General features: G+C 51.6%; 2 protein-coding genes across 2 annotated transcripts; both read left to right on the top strand.

Moving 5' to 3' along the window:
- Positions 1-3,495: 3,495 nt before the first annotated feature.
- Positions 3,496-7,928, top strand: LOC119237856 (solute carrier family 35 member F6-like; the record flags this gene model as incomplete). The annotated part of the gene is made up of 5 exons (XM_037501702.2): positions 3,496-3,568; positions 4,228-4,399; positions 4,668-4,880; positions 5,582-5,692; positions 6,933-7,928. Coding segments are annotated over 5 exons (1,039 nt in total), but the record flags the coding sequence as incomplete, so codon positions are not given.
- A 3,784-nt stretch (positions 7,929-11,712) lies between these two features.
- On the top strand, positions 11,713-20,120 carry LOC119237855 (histone H3-like centromeric protein A). The gene is made up of 5 exons (XM_037501701.2): positions 11,713-11,806; positions 16,337-16,425; positions 16,869-16,946; positions 17,152-17,304; positions 18,265-20,120. The coding sequence occupies exons 1-4, from the start codon at positions 11,713-11,715 to the stop codon at positions 17,284-17,286; spliced, it is 396 nt and encodes a 131-aa protein (XP_037357598.1). The 3' UTR covers positions 17,287-17,304; positions 18,265-20,120.
- The last annotated feature ends 813 nt before the right edge of the window (positions 20,121-20,933 follow it).

The following is a 20,933-nucleotide window of genomic DNA, read 5'->3' as shown; positions in this document are numbered from 1 at the left end:
GAACAGTACGTGTCCATGGAGTCAAGCTCTTCAGAGCCCGTTTGCCGGAATCCAGCTGGGGTTCTGCATGTAAAGAGCCTTTCCATCCAATAATCAGGTCCACTGGGCACAGGGGCCCTGCCAGGAAATGACAGGAGGCCTGGACCTCTATTTGGGGAGACACTCACTTGTCCTTTCTGTGCCAGCCCTAACTGTGGCCTTGGCAACTGCCATACCCTTAAGTTCTCTGAGCTGGCTTGGGATAATTGCTTCACAGGGATTCCTAGGCTAAATGGAGAAAGCCTTAAATCAGGAGGATAATGTAGTAGGGTAGACCATGAGGTCAGAAGCTGTGGGATTAGGGGATCTAAGCCTCAGTTTCATCTGTAAAATGGGTGCGTGACTATCCCACCCTCTTCCCCAACACCTGGTAGGAGCTACTGAGAAATACCTGGAGATAAGCGGGCTCTTCATCATTCATCACCACTGAGCCAGGGGCACCTGCATTTCATCCTGGCCCTGAGATGGGCTTCAGCTTATTGGGCGGGCAGGCACTGAAGGACCGGAGGGAGAGAACAGGAGTGAAAACCTAGCCCCGGTTTACCCAGGATGACCCCACAGTGGCCTGCACTTGGCCATCTGCAGGACACCTCCCTCAACTTGTTTTCGGAAACGCACTTGTTCTTGCCCCAGGGAGTGGAGAAGCCCTCTGGCCCCGCTGGAGAGTGAGGCTGACTCACTGACTTGACAAGCTGGGGGTGCAAGAGGAAATGGCAGAGATTCTGTGGGGAATGGACACACAGCTAATTGATCTCAGGCGGCCGCATCAGCCACTTCCTCAGTCTCTCTGCAGCCCCCCCACCCCAACCCCCCAGCCCACACACCTCTCAGAATGCTGAGCTTTGAATTTCACTGGCCAGGCCCACACCAGAGTGACTCACCCCCTCAGCCTGACCAGACCTTCTGCCCTGGAAGCCATGGCTTTCCCAGGACACAGTGTCTAGGGAGAACCGAGGGGTGCATCTGCGGGGCTGACATCCCTGGGGCTTGGGAAGGAGCTAGAGTAAGAAGACAAGGGGAGAGCAAGTAATGAAGTGTCACCAAACTGGAGATGGGGACCCCTGGGTTCCTCGGGCTCCTGGCACCTGGGTTCCTCCTCTGTCAGATAAGGAACTTCATGAGCTGACAGCTGAGTTTCTTCTGTTTCTGCATTTTGTGCCTCACGAAACTACAGGGGACATAGCATGTGGCCTTCCAGCTACCTCTGCCTCAGCCAGCAGGGGAAGTCCCAGAGAATAGCTGTTCTCCCAGAAGCCTTAAGGCTGGAGTAGAGCTGGGGCCACCCCCACCCACACTGCGGGAGCTGGTTCTGCTCAGTAGAAGGAAAGGGGGAGCAGGGGAGGAAAGAGCTTTTCTTGATGAGCGGCCATGTGCCAGGTCTACCCATCTCACCGCTTTTGACAACCCATCGTGTTGGCATTGTTATCCCCATGTTATAGCTGAGGAAACCGTGACTCATCCAGCCTGTGAGCTCAAAAGTCTGAGCCTTCTGTGCGTCTCGCTGCCTTCTCTGAACGTCAACTCAAGCAGATGGGTTGGCCCTAGCTCCGCCCCTCTTGACTGTCTCCCCACCCCTCCATCCCACACCTCGAAGTCCCATCTGAAAAAACGAGGGTCCCAGACGGGAGGTGAGGCTTACGACAACCCACCGGAAGTGCTCGCCACAGATCCGGCGGGCGTGCAGTGAGTGTGCGTTTCCAAAACCAGGTGAGGGAAGTGTCCTGCAGATGGCCAAGTGAGGGCCACTGTGGGGTCATCCTGGGTAAACTGGGGCTAGGTTTTCGTTCCTGTTCTCTCCCTCCAGTCCTTCAGTGCCTGCCCAATAAGCTGAAGCTCATCTCAGGGCCAGGATGAAACGCCTGCTGCCTCCGCCTACTTCTCCCAGGCCTGAAGAAGGGCCAGGCCAGCAGCTGGTCCTGCTGACACCCAACCCTGGAGCTCTGAGCCTGCCTCAGGCCCTCAGATACAAAAAGATTCTATTTCTCCTGCTGGGAAGCTGCCAGCTCCACCTGTTTGGGCAGGCCTAACACAGAGAAGCAGACAGCCCTGTCTGGTAGGGCGGGGCTCTAACCAGCCCTTCAGCGCTGGTCCCACCCAGGGGACAGGCCCACTGGTTCTCCAGCAGGGGGCACCTCAGACCCAGGTGGAAATTATGACCCCTGGACCCTTTCCCTCTGGATTGAGTACCTGTTTGCTTGGTAGGGCCTGGGAATCCAGTCATTCAGTGGAGAAATGTTCCAGCTTTTGTGTGCTGATGTGCCAGGAGCAGGGGCCTGAGGGATGGGAAACTGCTCACAGGTGTCTCAAGTGATTACTTGAGACAGTGATATAATGTGAGTTGCCTTGACTATAAGCGGCATGGACAGGAGCCCAAAGGGGGTTTCAGGAGGTGGCTGCACTTCTGGAACTGGGGGTGTTCTGCAACCTGCCAGTTTGTGCTTTAGGTGCCGCATCAGACTGAGGAAGCGGCTTCCACAGCTGCCCTTGCCCTGGGCTCCTGGCTGACCTTCCCGGACTTGGCAGGGGCCCTGGCTCCAGCTCCCTGAGTTCCCACCTGCTCACCTGCTCCAGGGCAGTTGGCTCTGCAGAAGGCGAAGAAGTCTCCAGCTCTGAAGGACTTTTAAATGAAAAGAGATCAGAGATCAGACTAGCCCCCAGAGACAAACCTAAACCCAGGGAATTCAGGGGCCAAAGCTTCAGGGCGCAGCTGGCAGACACTACAGAATGAAGGTGGCCCAGCGGGAAGCCAGCCCTGGTCAGTCACCCTGCCTGCCAGCGTGTGGCCAGATCACGCCTCCAGAGCTACGGACTTGCCCCCGCTTTAGAGTCATGCTAGAAAGATGCTCTGAACCCCCAGGTTGTAGGAAGGGGACCAGGGTGGTATGTGTCAGGGTCATGTCCCTTGTGGCCCAGGAGCTCCTGACAGTTTTGTGCCATGGGTGCCTTTGACATTCTGATGACGCCCAGAGTAACATTTGAAAATGTGCAAATAAAAAATTGAGGGTTACAGAAAAAGCTAATTATATTGAAATAAAGTTATTAAAAAAGCAAATGTGTGATATAGTAATATGTATGTGTGCCGCTGTGCTTAATACATAAAATTGCTGTAAATTTGGATGAGTGTAAATGCTCCTTACACTAGCTGCAGTGAATCTCATGTGATAATGAGAATAGCTGTGATTTCTGCGTGTCACAGATTCGCGGGTACCATGGTACTACATTCGTAATTTGAAGAACTGTTAGGATTCAATTAAGGTTCATGAAATCTCAGTTAAAGTTCCCCAGACCCCACGTTCTGTCCACAATCTCTGATAAAAACTTGCCACAGAGACAAACCCCTCTGAGCCAAGTCCCCCAAGTCCAGCTTCTTGACCTTAAGAGAAGCAAGCTGGGCACCAGGCCAGGGCTGCTGGACCCACCCACTGCAGGGTTTGACCTTCTCTCTCTCTGCTGCAGGTGGGCGGACAACTTGGTGGCCCAAGGATGTGGAGGGAGCAAAGAGCACAGCTTCCAGCATCCCTTCCTCCAGGTATCTGCCCCATCCATCCTGATCCCTCCCCACCTTCCCTCTTCCAAACCTCAGGCCAGGTGCCCCTGTGAAGCCCTGCTGCTTCCTGACCTAGGGAACACCTGTCCACTGCTCTCCCTGCCTTTGCAGAGCAGAGGCCAGGGTATGAGGCACTCCTGGAAGGGGCAGAGGCCTCAGTTCTCTGCCTGAAGCTCACATGAGCCCTGGTGAGCAGCCATGCCCTGGGCACCACGAGGCCAACCCTCACCACATCAACCTGCTCTCCGCCCACGGCGAGCCCACTGGAAGGGATGGTCACTGAGCAGAACATACCTTGTTGCTAGATTGGGAAGCAACAGCCTTCAGCTCTACCAGCAACTTGCTCAATGACCTTAAAAAGTTCTTGAGCCTCTCTGGACCTGTTTCTCCATCTGGAACTTGACCATGGTTTTCAGACTGGACTCTACACAGCCTTCAGGTTTCCATGGAGGTTTATTCAGACACTTTGGGGTCGACCTACAGGCAATCTCTGACCACACCCTCACAGCAACCCCACTTTAGTCTGTTGGCTGTGCTGGGGTCATACTAAGCTCTTATTTGTAGAAAGATTGTGTCCAAAAAATGTTTTGTTAAAGGTGCTGCCCCTTCTGGCTCTAAACTCTAGGGCTCTGTCCCTGCAGGCAGTGGGCATGTTCCTGGGGGAGTTGTCCTGCCTGGCTGTCTTCTACCTACTCCAATGCAGAGCTGCGGGGCACCCAGACGCCACTATGACTCTCCAGCAGCCCTTCAACCCCCTTCTTTTCCTGCCCCCGGCCCTCTGTGACATGACCGGGACCAGCATCATGTATGTGGGTGAGTAGCCAAGCCAAGTCAAAAGGGCTGAGCGAAGCCACTGATAAAACAGCCTCCCCCCAAACTTATCTTCATCTCATCCCACCACCCTCCCACGGACTGTCTGGCACTCTCTCTTTTTCTCTCTCTCACAAACACACTCTCACATTCAACCAAGGTTTAGTGAGCACTAACAATATGCTACACTTGTCTTCAGCCCTGAGGACACCTCGGTGAATAGACAGCTTCTGCCCTCAGCAGCTAACATCCTGCTTCTCTCCTCCCCCAGCCCTGACCATGACCAGCGCCTCTAGCTTCCAGATGCTTCGGGGAGCAGTGATCATATTCACAGGCCTCTTCTCGGTGGCCTTCTTGGGGCGGAGGCTGGTGCTGAGCCAGTGGCTGGGCATCCTCGCCACCATTGCGGGGCTGGTGGTCGTGGGCCTGGCGGACCTCCTGAGCAAGCACGACGACCAGCACAAGCTCAGCGAAGTGATCACAGGTACGGCCGGATGGTCCCCCAGGCTGCCCTCACCGTCCTGTCCTGTCCTGTCCCATTCTGCCCCAGCCTGTCCTCTCTGGGAGCCCAGCACAGTTCAGCTAACATTCCCAAGCCCTGCTGGATGCCACGCCCTCGTGAGGGCATGTGGGGGACAAGCTGGTGTGGACCTGTACCTAAAGATGCATAGCATGTAGGGAAGACCTGAGAGGCACAAGCAGGGTGAGAAGGGGGCTTACAGGAGGGAGGGGCTTGTGCTGAAGCACACTTATGTGTGGACCTACAAACTCCAGCATTTGGGAGAGGAGGGGCTGAACACCAGTGCAGTGACTACTTTGTCACTCAGAGATGGGACTAAACCAAAAGTGTCTCTCTCAAAGCCTGCTGGTCTTCCAAGATCCACTTTGTGCAGCTCTCAGACTCAGGCAGACGTCTGGATCTTCTGGAGCCTCAGCCCAGAGCAGGTGTCTGCCCCTCTGCCTGGCCCTGCCACTCTGAGGCCAGGAGATCAGGCGTGGGCCATCATGCCTCATGAACTCCACAGTATCCTGCAAGTCAGGGGCTGTGTGTGTTGTTTTGTCCCCGGAGGACCATCTCCCTCTGCCACGGGCCTGCCACCCTGCCGACTGCCCCTTGGCCAGGCTGTCTCCCAACCCCAACTCCAGTGCAGGCCTGGCATCACCATGGCCCCTCCTTTGCCACAGGGGACCTGCTGATCATCATGGCCCAGATTATCGTCTCCATCCAGATGGTACTAGAGGAGAAGTTCGTCTACAAGCACAACGTGCACCCGCTGCGGGCTGTTGGCACTGAGGGTATGTGTGGGCACAGGGGCTGGAAGGAAGGTGCTGAGGGCATGTGCACTGGAATGTAGCCTGTGGCTTTCATGCACAGGGGAGAGCATAGGGTGAGGTGCTGGGCATCCTGAGAGAGGCGGGCCTCCTGCCCTGTTCCTTCCACCCTCACCACGTGCCTGTTGACAAATACCCCAGTGCCTGCCAGGCACACAGCCAAGAGCCAGGAGAGGGTGAATATGCAATGAATGACCTCAAGGCCCACTTCAGAGGAGCTGACCAGCAGTGCGTTTCAGCTCAGACCACCCTTGCCCTTGTTTCATTCACCAAGCATACCTGAACGTCTCGGGATAGGTGGCATTTGAGCTTCAGACTTCAATAGGCCAGAGTGGGAAGGACAGACAGGACAGAGCAAAGGTGGGGAGAACTGGACATGAATTTGGAAGCAAGGGATGAATTGTTTGGGTGAGATGCTGGTTGCCTATTTGGGAAATCAGAAACTGAAGAGGTCAAGGTCATGTCCTTGAAAACCTTGAACATCAGGCAAGTAAGTAGATTTACTGACAGGCTGGGAGGAACCACTGAAAGATTTTAAGCAGGCAAGTACTATGAAGTCACAGTGAGATGAGCAGGATGGATTCGAGCCCTACTACTCCAGTGTGGCCGCGGCCTCACCGGAGCTGTCTGTGCCTGGTCCACCGTGACTTGAGGGGCTTACGGCAGAACGTAAGTCAGTGAAATCAACTGCATCCCCCAGCATACTGTTTGTTTCCACTCATATTTTGCTCCCAGCAGGACTCTAAGGGGAGCAGTGTGGTTATCTACATGCTGGTCCGGCTCCTCATCACAGACCGGTGCAGTGGAATCAGGCTGTGGCCAGCAATTCTTTCTGAAATGAGCAGTGTAGGATTTCAGGTGTTGGCACGGTCCGTCAGGAGCTAGAGTGTTATGAAAGCGTGGGTGCCACGCATCCGCACCCACCTCCACTGGGTCACTTTATAGAGTGTATTTCTCACTCCTGGCCAGTCAGAAAATGACCGAGTCAAGTGAGAAGGGGCAGCTAGAGCCCATCAGCCCATTCCAGCTGGCCGCTGGAATCTCTCTTGATGAAGGGACAGATGCCAGGCCCTGAGGAAGAGGAAGGAGCTGGTGTGAGGGTTGCTGGGAAGGAGCAGCATGGAGATCAGAGGTGGCCTTACTGGGCAAGTTGTGCTGGGGTCTGGGGGCCAAGCAGAGTGATGTGCCTCCTCCACTCCCGCAGGCCTCTTCGGCTTCGTGATCCTCTCCCTGCTGCTGGTGCCCATGTACTATATCCCGGCCAGCTCCTTCAGCGGCAACCCCCGTGGGACCCTGGAGGACGCACTGGATGCCTTCTGCCAGATCGGCCGGCAGCCACTCATCGCCGTGGCACTGCTGGGCAACATCAGCAGCATTGCCTTCTTCAACTTTGCGGGCATCAGCGTCACCAAGGAACTGAGCGCCACCACCCGCATGGTGCTGGACAGCCTGCGTACCATCGTCATCTGGGCCCTGAGTCTGGCGCTGCGCTGGGAGGCCTTCCACCCCCTGCAGATCCTCGGCTTCCTTGTTCTCCTGACAGGCACTGCCCTCTACAACGGACTGCACCGCCCACTGCTGGCCTGCCTGTCCAGGAGCCGGTCCCCAGCAGAGGAGGGTGAGCATGAGAGACTGCTGGGGGGCTCACGGACTCCCATCAACGAAACCAGCTGAAACTCCTATGGGACCTTGGCTGCCTCCTGGATGCTCCTTGTTCGCCCTGGGGCCACACAGGCTGGTGAGCCTTGAGGCCTCACCTCTCCCCCTCCCCACAGACACCCCCCAGGGCAGCTGCTGACAGACGATAACAGGACACCCAGGTCCTCCTTTGTCACCACCCCCTACGAGGAGGTATTACTCAGCCCTCCACAGACCTGAGTGCAGTGACTGACCCCACCAAGCACCCCCCTAGCCCTCCGAGCCCCTCCTGCAGCAGTAGAGCTAAATCATGAAGTGGAACTGCAGGAATGAAGAACCGTAGGGGTTCCTCCTGGTCATAAGCTAGATCTGGTTCTCCAAAGGAAGAAGTCAGTGAGCAAAGCCAAGCTAAAATTAGGCACCATGTGTTCTAAACCTGTGGTGTAGTCCCTGGGCCTGCTGATGACCCAGGTTTTAGCTGCAAACTCCACTGGCACTTCCTGGCCCCTTCCCCGGTTGCTCTGGGCCTTGGCACCTTCTCTGACACTGGTTTCAGTGCCTCCGGCCCAGCCGGGCCCCTTCAGTAGGTCTGTGATTTTAACCAACCTGGGGTGGAATAACAGTCTACTTGTTGGAAGTGCTCCATGGCTCATGGGGTCCTTGCTCACACACCCTCAAGACCTCCCTGCCAGGGAGAGATCACAGGGGGACTCCAGATAGCCCTTGGTCACAGCTTTTGAGACCCTTACCTACCATCCTGAAGATGAGGAAACAGGCCCAGAGTGGTAGGTTGCTTGGCAAAGTGTCCCCCTTACGTGGGCCCAGCCATCCAGCCACAGGCTCCCTGCATCTAAGCACAATTGGACTCAGCCCCAACCCCAGCAGCCTGACTGGTAGGAAAGCTTTCAGGGTGGTGGATTTGCCAGACTCCTCCCACTTGGAGGTAGTTCTGCTGTCCCAGGCATTGTGTTTGACTTTGAGCCTCACGTGAGAAACTGCGTAGAAGAAACTGTGGCCCAAAGAAAATTAAGTGACTTCCTGGTGGAGCCAGTATTCTTAGCTGAGTTTACCTGACTCTAAACCTGTGGCCCCACCCACTTTCAGGTCTCTTTGGGGGACTTTCCTAGGGCTGACAGGGAAGTAACGTGTTCTCCCAGTAACCCCACCCTAAAGAGGACTGGCTCAGGGACCCCAGAGAGCAGTGGTCAGTTCCAGTGATCCTCACCCCATGGCAGTTTTTGGAGCCTCAGACCATTTTCCTGGGCAGCTCAAACAAAACACCAAATGCTTTCCTTAAAACAGATTCTGAAGGAAGGGAGCCCTGAGGAGCAAAGCCGTGGGGCTCTATGGTAACCAGCAGTGCCTACAGTGTGTTGAGAGAAAAGGGTCTCCATCCACCAGCTCTGAGTCCCAGGGGCCCAGAGTGTCCTCGGCCTGAGGTGTGTATCCCAGGCAGAAGGAAATCATGAGTGAGGGTACAGGGGACCACAACTGCCTTGTCCAAAACCAGGAGACTTAGGATGTTCTTTTAGGCTTTCCTTAAAAAAAAAAAGGGAAATTTACAGCATGGACTATTTTCATGAGAGGGTGGGTGCTCCTGGGGTTGGAATGAAATGCGTTCTTGAAACGCCACCTGAGCCAAATGTAAAATTCACAGTGTAAGGTAAAATGGGATGCCTTTAGGAGATTTTAGGCTGACAGCAGGTATCTCCCCAGCCCCTGGAGGGGCCACCCTCTATCCGGCCGTCAGGGGGTGCTCTGGAAGGTGAGTTTGAGAAGCCTTGCAAGTGTAGTGCAGGAGGGAAAGTGTAGCAGGATGGCCCCCAGGAAAAGGGAGGCTCCAGGTTCCCTACGTCCTCCCCAAGGAAGGGTAGAGCTGAGCAGGGAGGAGAGGAAGGATGGAGGACCAGGAGGAGACCTGGAGGAGGCACGTGGAGCAGAGAGAGATGGGAAAAAGCTGCGCTTGCATTTTGGTCCTGGACTGGTTGAAACAGATGTGAGGGAGAGACCTGTGGGGAGATTAACAATGGCAGCTTTTATTTTGATTTTGCTCCTTTTGCCCCAGATGTGCTGGGCCCCTTCTGTCCCTTTCCTGTGAGTTCCCACCAGGAGATGCCTTACACTGCGGCAGGCTTTCGGGCCTCAGTGGCCCTGCTTTGGGCCAACCCTGTTTGGTTGGACATTTACGCACAAGGGGATGGGTAACTTCGGGGTTCTCGATTTGGAAACTATATTCTTTCCCTTGTCTTTGTTGCACACTAATTGTATTAAAGTTCCTTTCCACTAAAGGTCTTACACACTAGAGTATATTTTGTCTTGAAGTGGCGGATGGCGGGACCTATTTAGAGTGGGCAGGTTTGGGAGTTCTGGGGTGCCCTTCACCCTGCCCTGTAACAAAAAGACTCCTCTCCCACTGAGCCTGGGGAACCATGAGGAAGGTCTGAACTGTGGCCTCCCATTCTGAGTGGAGTTGGGCCCAGAGTGGTAAAGTTTGGCATGGAGACCTTGAATCCAAATCAGAATTGACTAATAAATTCCATAAACATCAGTTTATCTTCAACTGTCTGCATCGAAGTGAAATGCAGTCCACACCTACACAGGGTGATCCTGGGAGGCCCTAGGGCTTAGCTTCCAGGACAGCCTCCAGGCCCTGGGGTAAACTTCAGGTTCCTCTCTTACCAGGAATCAGGCAGAGATTCAGGGCTGAGTCAAGCAGTTGGTTTGCCTCCCTGTTGTCCAAAGATCTCTGTAGTAAACAGCACACAAGGAGGTCATGGCTCTGACCTCTGATGAGGAATTGGGAGGAATACCTGGGAGGAATTCGGGCAGACAACCACATGGTGCAGGAGAAAGAAGCAGACTGGTGTCCAGGGAGCTGTGTTCTTGGCCCACCTTTGCCAAGACTGGGTGACCTTGACCCTGGACACATCATTTACCTCCCTAGACCCTGGCTGCCTATAAGAGGGAGCAGTTCTCTGGATGTCTAGTCACTTCTCTGGCTTGCTTATAGACAAATATTTATATTTGCCTTGATTAAGAGGCCCTCTGGTATTTTGATGACTATAGCCCTTCAAAACCTGAGGTCACAGGGGATTTCCTTTATTTATAAATTGTCCTTCATGAAGCACTTTAGTCCAAAAAAAAAAAAAAAGGAATATTTCTTCCCCACAACTATTGAGAACAGATATGCACCAAGGATCGTGGATCCATCAAAGAAAACAGTAAAAATGAATGTGGAAAGAAAGAACTCCAACACTTTGGGATGTGTAGTAAGAGGCTTTTGGGATGATGATCCGCAGCCCAGAGCAGAGGGCCCTTGGACACATTCTGCCTGCCTTGCTTCCCTCCCAACCACCCCCCCATAAAGTCCTGCGTGAGAGGGAGGGACTTTCCAAGACCTAACCAACAATAATGGTCACTTGGTTGTTCGAACATCAGTAATGTTCAGCTGAACAGGCTTTGAGTCATAGTTGTGGGGTGTTCCTAGAATCACAGGTGCGTGGGGAGCTGTCACTTTCTCTGTGGGTCTCTCTCCTCTTTAAAAGCCATCTCAGGGTGATGGGGGGAAAAAAAACATAAAAAGTTTGAGGAAAGTGATTTATCTGGAGAAATGTGTTCTACAAACACCATCTACATCTTCAGAATCGAGCTTTCCATTTTCGACCAGAGGGTACCCAAGGATGTGGGTCCACTCCTTCATAGGTGAACCCCGGGCCTCCCTGGCGGCGCAAGGGGTTAAGCACCGCTCTAAGCAGCAATCCGCAGCCTCTGCAGCACGAGTTCAATTCCCAGCCTTGCCAGGAAGCAACCCACATGGCGCAGCAGACCTCTCCTGACAGCCCGCTGCTCCCCTCAGCAGTGGATTTCAGTCAGACAGCCTGTTCTGTTCCCCACTCTCTCTGGTGAATCCTCTCACCCCCCGCATCTCTGGCCTGTACCCCAGCTCTTGCATGCATAAATAAATAAATCTTAAAAAAAAAAAAAAAGTGAACAACCCCCCCCCAGCCACCCGCCGAAGAAGTCCCGCCTCTCTTTACTTCATCCAAGTGCCTATTGGATGATTCCTACCATCGATCCGCCAGGTACCCGCCCCCTCCTCCTATCACCGCCGCCGTGTGCCTCCAGTCTGTGCGCTCATTGGTCTTTTCCGCAGTCGCTCTGCGCTGGGGCGTTCCAGGGACAGCCACTGGGAGTCTCCGGATTCCGGTTTAAAAAACGCCGGGAGTGGCTCCGCGCCGGGGTCGCGTGAGGCGGGGCGGCCGAGCACCAGCCGCGGGGCGCAGGCCGGGGCGCTGCGGCCTCCCGGACGCCAGCCTTCGTCCCCGCACCCCGAGGTCCTCCGCGCCATGGGCCCGCGCCGCCGGAGCCGCAAGACCCCAGTCCCGAAGAGGCGCGCGGCGAGCCCGCCCCCCAGCACCCCGCGGCGGGGCGCCCCCCGAGGTACGGCGGCGCGAGCCCTCCCCGCCGCCTGCCCGCGAGGCGGGGCCGGGCGGGCCTGGGTCCAGCGTCCGCCCCGGCGCGGCCCAGCGCTGGTCCCGGCGAGGGCCGGGGAAGGCGGGCTCGGGAAGGGGAAGGACGGGCCGGGGCCCGGGGCCCCCCCGGCCCCCCGCGCGCGCAGCCGCCGGCTGGAGGTCGCGCGGGCCGGGCAGCTCGGGCGGCCCCCGCCTGCGCCCGCGGACACCGGGCGCGGGGTCTGGAAGTCGGTGGCGGTGCTTTTTATTTTTTAATTGCAAAAACAGCTGCTCGTGACGTTCCCAGCAGTGCACCCCTAGACGGGGTCCTCGCGCGTGGGGGTCGTGCCCTGCGCTGACAGCCGGCGCCCGGCGGGAGGGCGCCCCCAGCGGAGGCCGCGCCCGCGCCCGCGTCCGCCCGGGGCTGGGGGTGCAGGCGCCGCCCGGGGCGCAGTCCAGGCCCGCGTGCTCGCTGCGCCCCGTGAGCAGGGTGGGAGGGCGCGCGAGAGGCTCCCCACGGCTGCTGCTCTGTGGAGGGGAGATTGTTTTCTTTCCTAAACATAAGTCACCTTCGCCTCCAGCCAATCGGTGGAGTTTAATATTAAGTCTTTCCATTTCTTCTGCATGAAGTACCGATGGCGCTTGACATTAAGGGGTTTCCCCCTGCAAGCCGTGCTCTGGCCATCTTTGTCTTGCTCTTAGTTTTACCAGGAATGCTGTGAGGCTGGTGGGTGCTGCTGCTCTCCAGTCCTTTCACTCCTGGGTCAATTGTTTTATCTCAAACACACTCAGCCTTGGACACTTTCCTGGCGGTCTGGCTTCCCCACTGTCTCCCAAGACTGTACCTTTTCCTCCCTCTTCTAATTCTCCAGGCTCAGCTCCCCCCTCACACTGTCTGATGATGGCCATGCTCGTGCTTCAGTGAGATGTCAGGAGCCTCCCAGCTGGATGCCCCTTATCTTCGCACACCAGGGCACCTAGGTGCCTCCTTCCTAGCTGTAGCCGCCGCTCCTGCAAGAGCTCTGGGTCATAGTCTTCTCGCCTTCCCTGGGACTCTGTTGTCCTCTCCACCTGCACTTAAACTAGTAAGGATATTTTAAAGGTTTAGAAAAAAAATTAAATTCAAGCTCTTTACATCAGTCTTCCACAAACGTCCCCTGCTGATTCCCATCTAAAGGGGGAGGGCAGAGTCCTTCCCTCTCCCCACATGCCCATCTCCCTCACGTCCTGCATTTCCTCCTGCTCTTCCTAGTTACCCTTTTTAAATGGTCAGACTTGAGTCTGCACATGTGTCCGTCTCCCCTTCCCAGTCACCCTTCCACCCTCTCCACTACGACTCCCACGCACTGCCCCCACTTCTAGCCCACTTTCCTTGTCAAGGTCACCAGCTCCTTTTATGCTGTCCAACCCAGCGAGAATATCTGTGTCCTCTTGCTCTCTTGGGATCTCTGACACAGAGGTCACTTTCTCCTTGAAACACTGTGTTCCAGTGGCTTCCATGATGCATATTCTCTGGGAAGTTCCTGCTTAGCATCCTCTCCTACCTGTGCCACCTCTCCACTCCAGCACTTGATGTTGATCTTATGCACCCCTACCCCAGTGGCCTCGCCCCTTCCCATGGCCGACAGCTCTCATGCCTGACAGCTCTCACACTTGTGTCTCCAGCCTAGAACTCTCCTCTACCTGGATCCGGATACCTTTCTACCTGAGCCCTGGTGTGTCAAACTAAATATCAAAAAGTGAACTTCTGAGTACTCCCCTCCAACCTCTTCCCATTTTCACTATTTCCCGTAAGTGACGTATCTACCTTCCTACCTGTTCAAGCCAGAAACCTTGGGAGCTAGTCTTTTATCATATCCTCGCATCCAGTCCATTGTCAGTTCATCCTAGTCGCTCCCCTTTTGTGGCTCTGTTCCCACCAGCCTGGTCTCAGCCACGGCCTCCTAACCCTGCACTTCCACTTTTGTCCCTTTTCTGGTCTTTCCTTGTACAGCCGCTTCAATGATCTTTGACATATAAGTTGATCGCCTCTCCATCCTGCTTAAAACTCTTCTGTGGCTTCCTGTGGCTTCCTGTTACTTTAAGATGAAATCTCAACGCATAATATTGGCACTTTAGGGCCCAACTACTGAATGTTTAATCCCCATTCTTTTCCATGGTCTTTCTAACTGGTTGTTTTTGTAACTGCTTGTTTTGGGTCATGGTTCCATATCTTCTCTTGCTCCTCTGAGGTTATTTCCTTTCAAGACTCTGGCTCACATTCCTCTCTTTTGGGTTATTTGGTGCGCTGCCTTCAGCGCCTTCCTTTCATGAGTTGGCCTTCAAATTGTGGTGACCCCTAGTTGTGTTCATCTCTAGTGTCCTGTGACTGCATGTCTGTTTACTAAAGGCCACCTATGGGGACTGGGGACAGGTGGTGGGGAGGCGGGCAGGTGCCGAGCGTTTGCCTCCTAGGTGCTAGGCTTCCCTCTACCAGTTCTCTGATACAGCCCTGGTTCTTTGGCCCACATGCCCCATCCGGGGATAAAGAGTCCGCCGCTGACCTGTGGCAGAGGCTTCTCTGGATTGCTGTCCTGCCCCTGTTCTTGCAGCTCTTCTCTGTACTGGATGCCTTCCATTGAACTACTTGGTGTAGATTCGCTTTCCTTGGCTGAACCTTGAATAACATTTCTGAAGCTAATTTTATCTATCAAAATGTTAGTTTTAATGTGTTTGTTTCTTTGTTCAATTTATAGGAGGTTTACTTATTTTCTTTGGTCCTTGGCTTTGTTTATTGAGCAATTATATGTTTTCTGTTTACTCTTCTTTCTTCATTATATTATATTGTATTTTTAAATTTTTTCCCACCGCCATCCCTTCTAACCCCTAGATCCATTATCCCCCTCCCCCGCCATCCCTCTAACCTCAGACTCCTCATCATGTTTATTAATGTCCACTAGTTTCTGTGTTTTCCTTCATTAAATCATCTGCTGTATAAACATCCAGTATTTGTTTTTAGCATTTTGACTTGCTTTACCACACACAATTCCCTCAAACTCCTCCATTTTGCTGAAGAGGCTGCATTTCTTCTCTCCTCGGGGCTGAATGATGCTCTATAATGTGGATATGCCACATCTCCTTGATCCTGTCATTTTAATATTCTTGTTTTCTACTAGATCTTGAGGCTTTTATACATTTTCCTCTAGTACTATTTGCTATGTCTTATAAGTTTTTGAGATGTAGACATTTTAATTACTTTTCATTTCTAACTAGTCTAATTTTAATTAAGTTTCCTCTTCAATGTTGTGTCGGGCAGCACCACACTGATAAAGAAGTGGGAGTCGTGGAGCAGGCTGCATAATGCAGGATGCTGTTGAAGAGCAAGATCCTGGCCATGTTTATTGACAGAATAATACAGCATCAGCTACGAGGGGCAGGAGGACAAGGAGAAAAGGATGGTGAAACTCAGGAATGTCATCTAGGGCTTCGGAGGACATGAATCTGCTGACCAAATAATGCTTACCTGCTTGATGACCAAGTGTTGTCATCAAAACCAGACCCCAGACCCTTGGCCATGGTCCTAATCTTACAACAAGGCATTCCACTGATCAGCTTCTGGTCCCTTGTCATACATCAGTCCTTGGCCCCCCAGGTGTTCCTGGTCACATCTCATGATGCACACCCTTCCCAGAATGATCAAGCTTTCTGCTCTTGATTGATTGGAAAAGCACCTTGTAAGGTTTGGCTCCTATGGCTGACTGAAGAGCAGTTCTGATCTTGTACAGGAATGCAGAACTGCAGGGAACAATAATGGTGCCTGAACAGGCCACTTAGGTTCAGCAGACCCACATTCAACCTAAGAGAAGAATTCATGTTTTGTATTCTTGTATTTATAATTTCTCATCAGTTTCACTGGTTTGATTTCTACTTTTGGGAATATTTTAAAAATTCTTTTCTTTCTTATAGTTGGAACCAGGCTTTCACCAAAGGCTCTGACCCAGAGCCCAGCATCCTGACACTGGCTCTGAGTTATGCTATCTCTGAGGGTCCTACTTTGGCCACTCGAGTTCTGACCAGCTGTCTTCACCTCAGGGCCTTGGGATAACCAAGACACAGGTGTCATGCTTCACAGGCTCTCAGATTCCTTCCAGTGTTAAAGAAGACCTAAAAACAAAGTAACCAAGTCTCCAATCTTGGTGGAAGAGATAGAAGAGATGCACGAGGTCCTGGGGGCCCAGAAAAGAGAGGTGTCCTGTCTGCTGGAGTTAAGAGTTGGCATTTCAGATAATACCCTCAAGGGATCATTCATTCATTTGCAAATATTTGTTTAAACCTATCTGCTGTTTTCTATTTGCTGAAGATGAACACAATGAATAAAATAAAATCTCTGCTTTTGTGGAGTTTATTACGGTGTAGGGATTTGATTCTTTGCCTGGGCCGGCCAAGCTGGGGAGCACCCCCCCACCCCCGCGCCCACTTTCCCCTGTTCCTTATTTTCATGACCCAACTCTTTCGCTTAGGCACTTCTTCCCGCCTACAGGTCCCCGGAGATCTTTGATTCTAAGGGAGATCCGAAAGCTTCAGAAGAGCACCAACCTGCTGTTAAGGAAGAGCCCCTTCAGCCGCCTGGTGAGCTCCAAGAGCTTCCTGCCAACCCCCATGCTGCCTCCTTTTTTTTAAATTTCCCAGGTATCCAGGGCCCTGCTAGCTCTTGCTTAATGGCTAAGGGAACTCTTCTTAACCTGGGAGACGACTTTTCATCTTCTGAAAATACAAACCTGCCAGGGGCACCGAAATTCTTTAATAAATTAATTTCTAACCCCTATCGCCTTTTAAAGTGTGTTCTCTGATTAGAAAAACAAGAATCCTGTCATCCATCACCCTCTGATCCCTTGTCCTGCGCCAGGAGCTGACCGTGGCTGCTGGCTAGGTCCTGAGATTAGGGCCAGGAAGGTAGCATGGAAATGAAGGTCCACGGAGACCCCTGGACAGTGTCCATTTCCCCTGAATCTCTCTCCTTTTTTGTCTCTGCACCGCCCCACCCCTCTTCTCCTTTGCTCCCCACCTCATAGGTAAGAGAAATATGTGTTAAATTCACTCGCGGTGTGGACTTCAGTTGGCAAGCCCAGGCCCTGTTGGCCCTACAAGAGGTAAGAAAGGGCCAAGGTGGTTGGGTGAGGGGTGAGTCTGGGAAAAAAGGCATTCTGTGTTCTGGAATCTAGCCTCCTTCCATTCTGTGAACAGCCTTTCCTCCTGCCCTTTGTACCCTCAGAGACCAAGTTTAGCTGTCCTCCAAGAAAAAAGCAGCCTAGGCCTCAGCCTATGTCCATCTTTCTGTTTCTTTCCCTGCTCCAGGCAGCAGAAGCATTCCTGGTTCACCTCTTTGAGGATGCCTATCTCCTCTCCTTGCACGCGGGCCGCGTCACCCTCTTCCCGAAGGATGTGCACCTGGCCAGGAGGATCCGAGGCATTCAGGAGGGGCTGGGCTGAGCTCCTGCCACCGCCTCTGTAAGCCTTTCCTGCTGAATGGAGAGAGAGCACGCTTTAGGCAAAAAAACATGCAACTTTTCTTTCTTTTTTTTTTAAGATTTATTTTTATTTATTTATACATGCACTGGGTACAGTCAGAAGCGCGGGAGGGTGAGAGAGTTCACCAGAGCCAGAGCAGGGAGCAGAGCAGGCAGACTGAAGTACACTGCTGAGGGGAGCAGTGGGAGGCAGGAGAGGTCTGCGCACCATGTGGGACCCTCCTCGGGTGGCCGGGAAGCAGCGGGAATTGAACCAGCCCTGCAGAGGCTGCGGGCAGCTTCGCAACCCAGCGCTCAACCGCTGAGCCACCAGGGAGGCCCAAAAACATGCAACTTTTCATCACTGGGGTGGAAGTTTCTCCAAAAGATTTCCCTACTCCATCCTTAGTCCTTTGCCATCTCATCTTCCCTCAGTTCTCTTGAGGAAACTTGACCTTTGAGTTTGAATGCTTGGGACGCTATGACTCGAGGCTGTTGTACAATTTTATTGTTTTTTTTAAAGATTTATTTATCTGTGCATACAAGAACTGGGGTACAGGCCAGAGGTGCGGGAGGGTGAGAGGATTCACCAGAGACAGAGTGGGGAGCAGAACAGGCAGACTGACTGGAATACGCTGCTGAGAGGAGCAGCGGGTGAGTCAGGAGAGGTCTGCTGCACCATGTGGGTTGCTCCCTGGCTGGCCAGGAATCGAACTCGTGCCACAGAGGCTTCTGGACAACCCCATAGTGCTATGTTCAACCCCTTGCGCCACCAGGGAGGCCCTTGTTGTACAATTTTAAATAAAGCTATTTTTCTATTAAGAAGTGACCAGATGACCTGAATCTCTGACAGAATTAAGCCTCCCCACTTTACAAGGACCAGGTGACCTCATTTTGAGGAAGAGGAAGTTTTCTTCCTTTTGAAAGCGCCTCCTTTGTAAAAGTGATTCTTAAATTTCAGGGATTTTATGAGGGATCCTCATCAGAGCTGGGACCAGATCCAGAGGCTGAGGTGCTGCCTGAGCTGCTGTGTGTTTGTTACTGTTGTAATTTTTTTTTTCCAAGAAGGAGAGGACTGCGGTGCTTTGCCTCTGTAATGGAGGTACCAGCCGAGACAATCAGCACAATTCCAAAGGCTCCAAGTGATTATTTCCAGACTCCAGAGTCCAAGCGACTCCAAGGTTGACTTCAGTTTGTAAATGATTCATGTGACTATTGGATGGTTTTGAAGACCTCAGTTTGCTGGGTTACGGGAGAAAAGGATATTTACTTATTACCTTAGATCTTTCTGTAAGAATTTAATTTTTTTTACCATATGTATATTTACTTTTACTTAAAACATAAGGAGAAAACTAAAAGAAGACCACTTCAGTCATTTCCAAGAAGAGCTTGGCACATCTCACACGCGAGTGTCTGCCCTTCAGATTAATCTCATCATTAGTAGCAGCGGCAAGTTCCCTTGGATTGTGCCTGTCAACTATATATAGCTTTTCCAATACTAAATTGGGATTAAAATAGAAAATCTTTAAGGTTTGATGTTCCCTTCTAGTAAATTCCTATCCAAATCATTCAGAAATTCTACCTTATAGAATGTATCTTATTCTAATTTATAAATCATAGAAAATGTAATATAATTTATGCTTTGAATTTTTCATTCCAGGATTTTAAAGTGCTCTTTTAATGTTTTTATAAGTGTTTTTAGAGCTTTTTGTGGCAAGATAATAAAAATAAAGGTCATTTTCTGATAAAAAAAATTTTTACGTGAAGTTGCTGTTCAAGCATACAGAGGTCATACTGTATTTTTGTGTGTTAACTTTAAGTTCTTCATTGTACAATTTGCAAAAGTCAAAGTTTAAGCAAGAGAATTGAAGGATATGTTTTTGCTTCTAGTAGAGGATGGACAGTAAAAGCCTTACCCTTTCATTTAACTGAAAGCAGTTTAAAAGATTTTCTGAGAAATGTCAAGTATCATGAAAAGATTTTTAGATTTTATGCATGGTGAAAATGATTAGCGAGGACAGTCAGTGGAATTCCGGACACCAAAGGGAAGGACCAATTTCTAACGTTTCGTTATTTTCACCCTTTGTGCAAACCTTTTCCTGTTCCACATCAACTCATATTAATGCAGATATTTGAATAAAGCATACTCTTAAATGACTATAGTTAAAGGTCTTGTCAGAGTATGAATAATTAGTTTCCTTAGTTTTCTTAGTTTACTTTAAATTGCCACTACTCTGCCCTTTCAAGATTGTACAAGACACTGCGACCACCTATCAACTAATACCTAGGTAAATTTTAGAAAATTAAAGAATTACCTTCTGTATTGTTCATGAAGACATTAATGAAGAAGTCAAAGAAACAACCAAGAAAACAATGACACTTGCCCACATTTTAACATAAAGCCACTCATTGATTAACAAAAAGGATATGTTTGAGAAACGCAGTTCTATCTTTTTGTGTATATTATTTCCCACACAGTAACTTCTCCACCTCATTGGCATAGCAATTCAGGAGGGCGTCTTGGAGAAGGAGCTGGGTCATGCAGGCCTTCTTATTGCTCCTGTAGGACACTGGCCGTGCACGTTCCCATGTCATTAAGCAGCAGGAGTTTTGGGACCACCACCAAATATGGGATCCATTGCTGATAAAACATCACTATGCAGGGCATGACCGTTTTTCACATGCTCACATATTTCATACGCTCATCTAACTTCTTTTCAGGTTCAGCTGTTATAAATGAAAGCAAATAAAAATCACTTTCCAGGGCCTCCCTGGTGGTGCAGGCGTTTGAGCACCGCACTGTGAAGCTGTCCGCTGTCCGCAGCCTCTGCAGCATGGGTTTGATCCCAGCCAGCCAGGGAGGGTCCCACATGGCACGGCAGACCTCTCCTGTCTTGCCCACTGCTCCCCTCAGCAGTGTATTTCGTCAGTCTGCCTGTTCTGTTCCCCACTCTGTCTCTGGTGAATCCTCTCACCCTCCTGCACATCTGGCCTATAACCCGTTCTTGTATAAATAAATAAATCTTTAAAAAAAAAAAATTCGGGCCTCCCCCATGGCTCAGCGGGTTGAGCGCTGTGCTGTGAAGCTGTCTGCAGCCTCAGCAGCGCAGGTTCAATCCCAGCCAGCCGGTGAGAAGCTCACATGGTGCCGCAGACCTCTCCTGTCGCACCTGCTGCTCCCTCTGCAGTGTATTTCTGTTGTCTGCCCGTTCTGCTCCCTACTCTGTCTCTGGTGAATCCTCTCACCCTCCGTGCTTCTGGCCTGTACCCCAGCTCTTGTATAAAAATAAATAAATCTTTAAAAAAAAATAAAAATAATAAAAAAAATCACTTTTCCAAATTGTGTCCTTTGTGTTTCATATTCCAGTATAAACATATTCTTCCTATTCTGGAACAAACTGCTTTGAGAAAGCAGTTCTCAATGTGGGGTCTGGAGGACACCCCCCAAAGAGTACTTAAGATTCCTTCAGGGCATTCATGAGGTTTAAACTATTCCTGTAATCTTACTAACATATTTCTTTCTTACCTCTCAATTTTCTCATGTGTATAGCGAGAAGCTAATGACAGGGGACATAGGAAGAGACTGACTGAATACAGAAGCAGATGTGAGAATCCAGATGTCTTCTATAC

The sequence above is a fragment of the Talpa occidentalis genome, unplaced genomic scaffold (assembly GCF_014898055.3).
Source record: "Talpa occidentalis isolate TD23 unplaced genomic scaffold, MPIMG_talOcc4v2.1 talOcc4.1047, whole genome shotgun sequence".
Taxonomy (NCBI): domain Eukaryota; kingdom Metazoa; phylum Chordata; class Mammalia; order Eulipotyphla; family Talpidae; genus Talpa; species Talpa occidentalis.
Note: the sequence above shows the minus strand (reverse complement) of the source record. Positions and strands in the feature narration are given on the sequence as shown.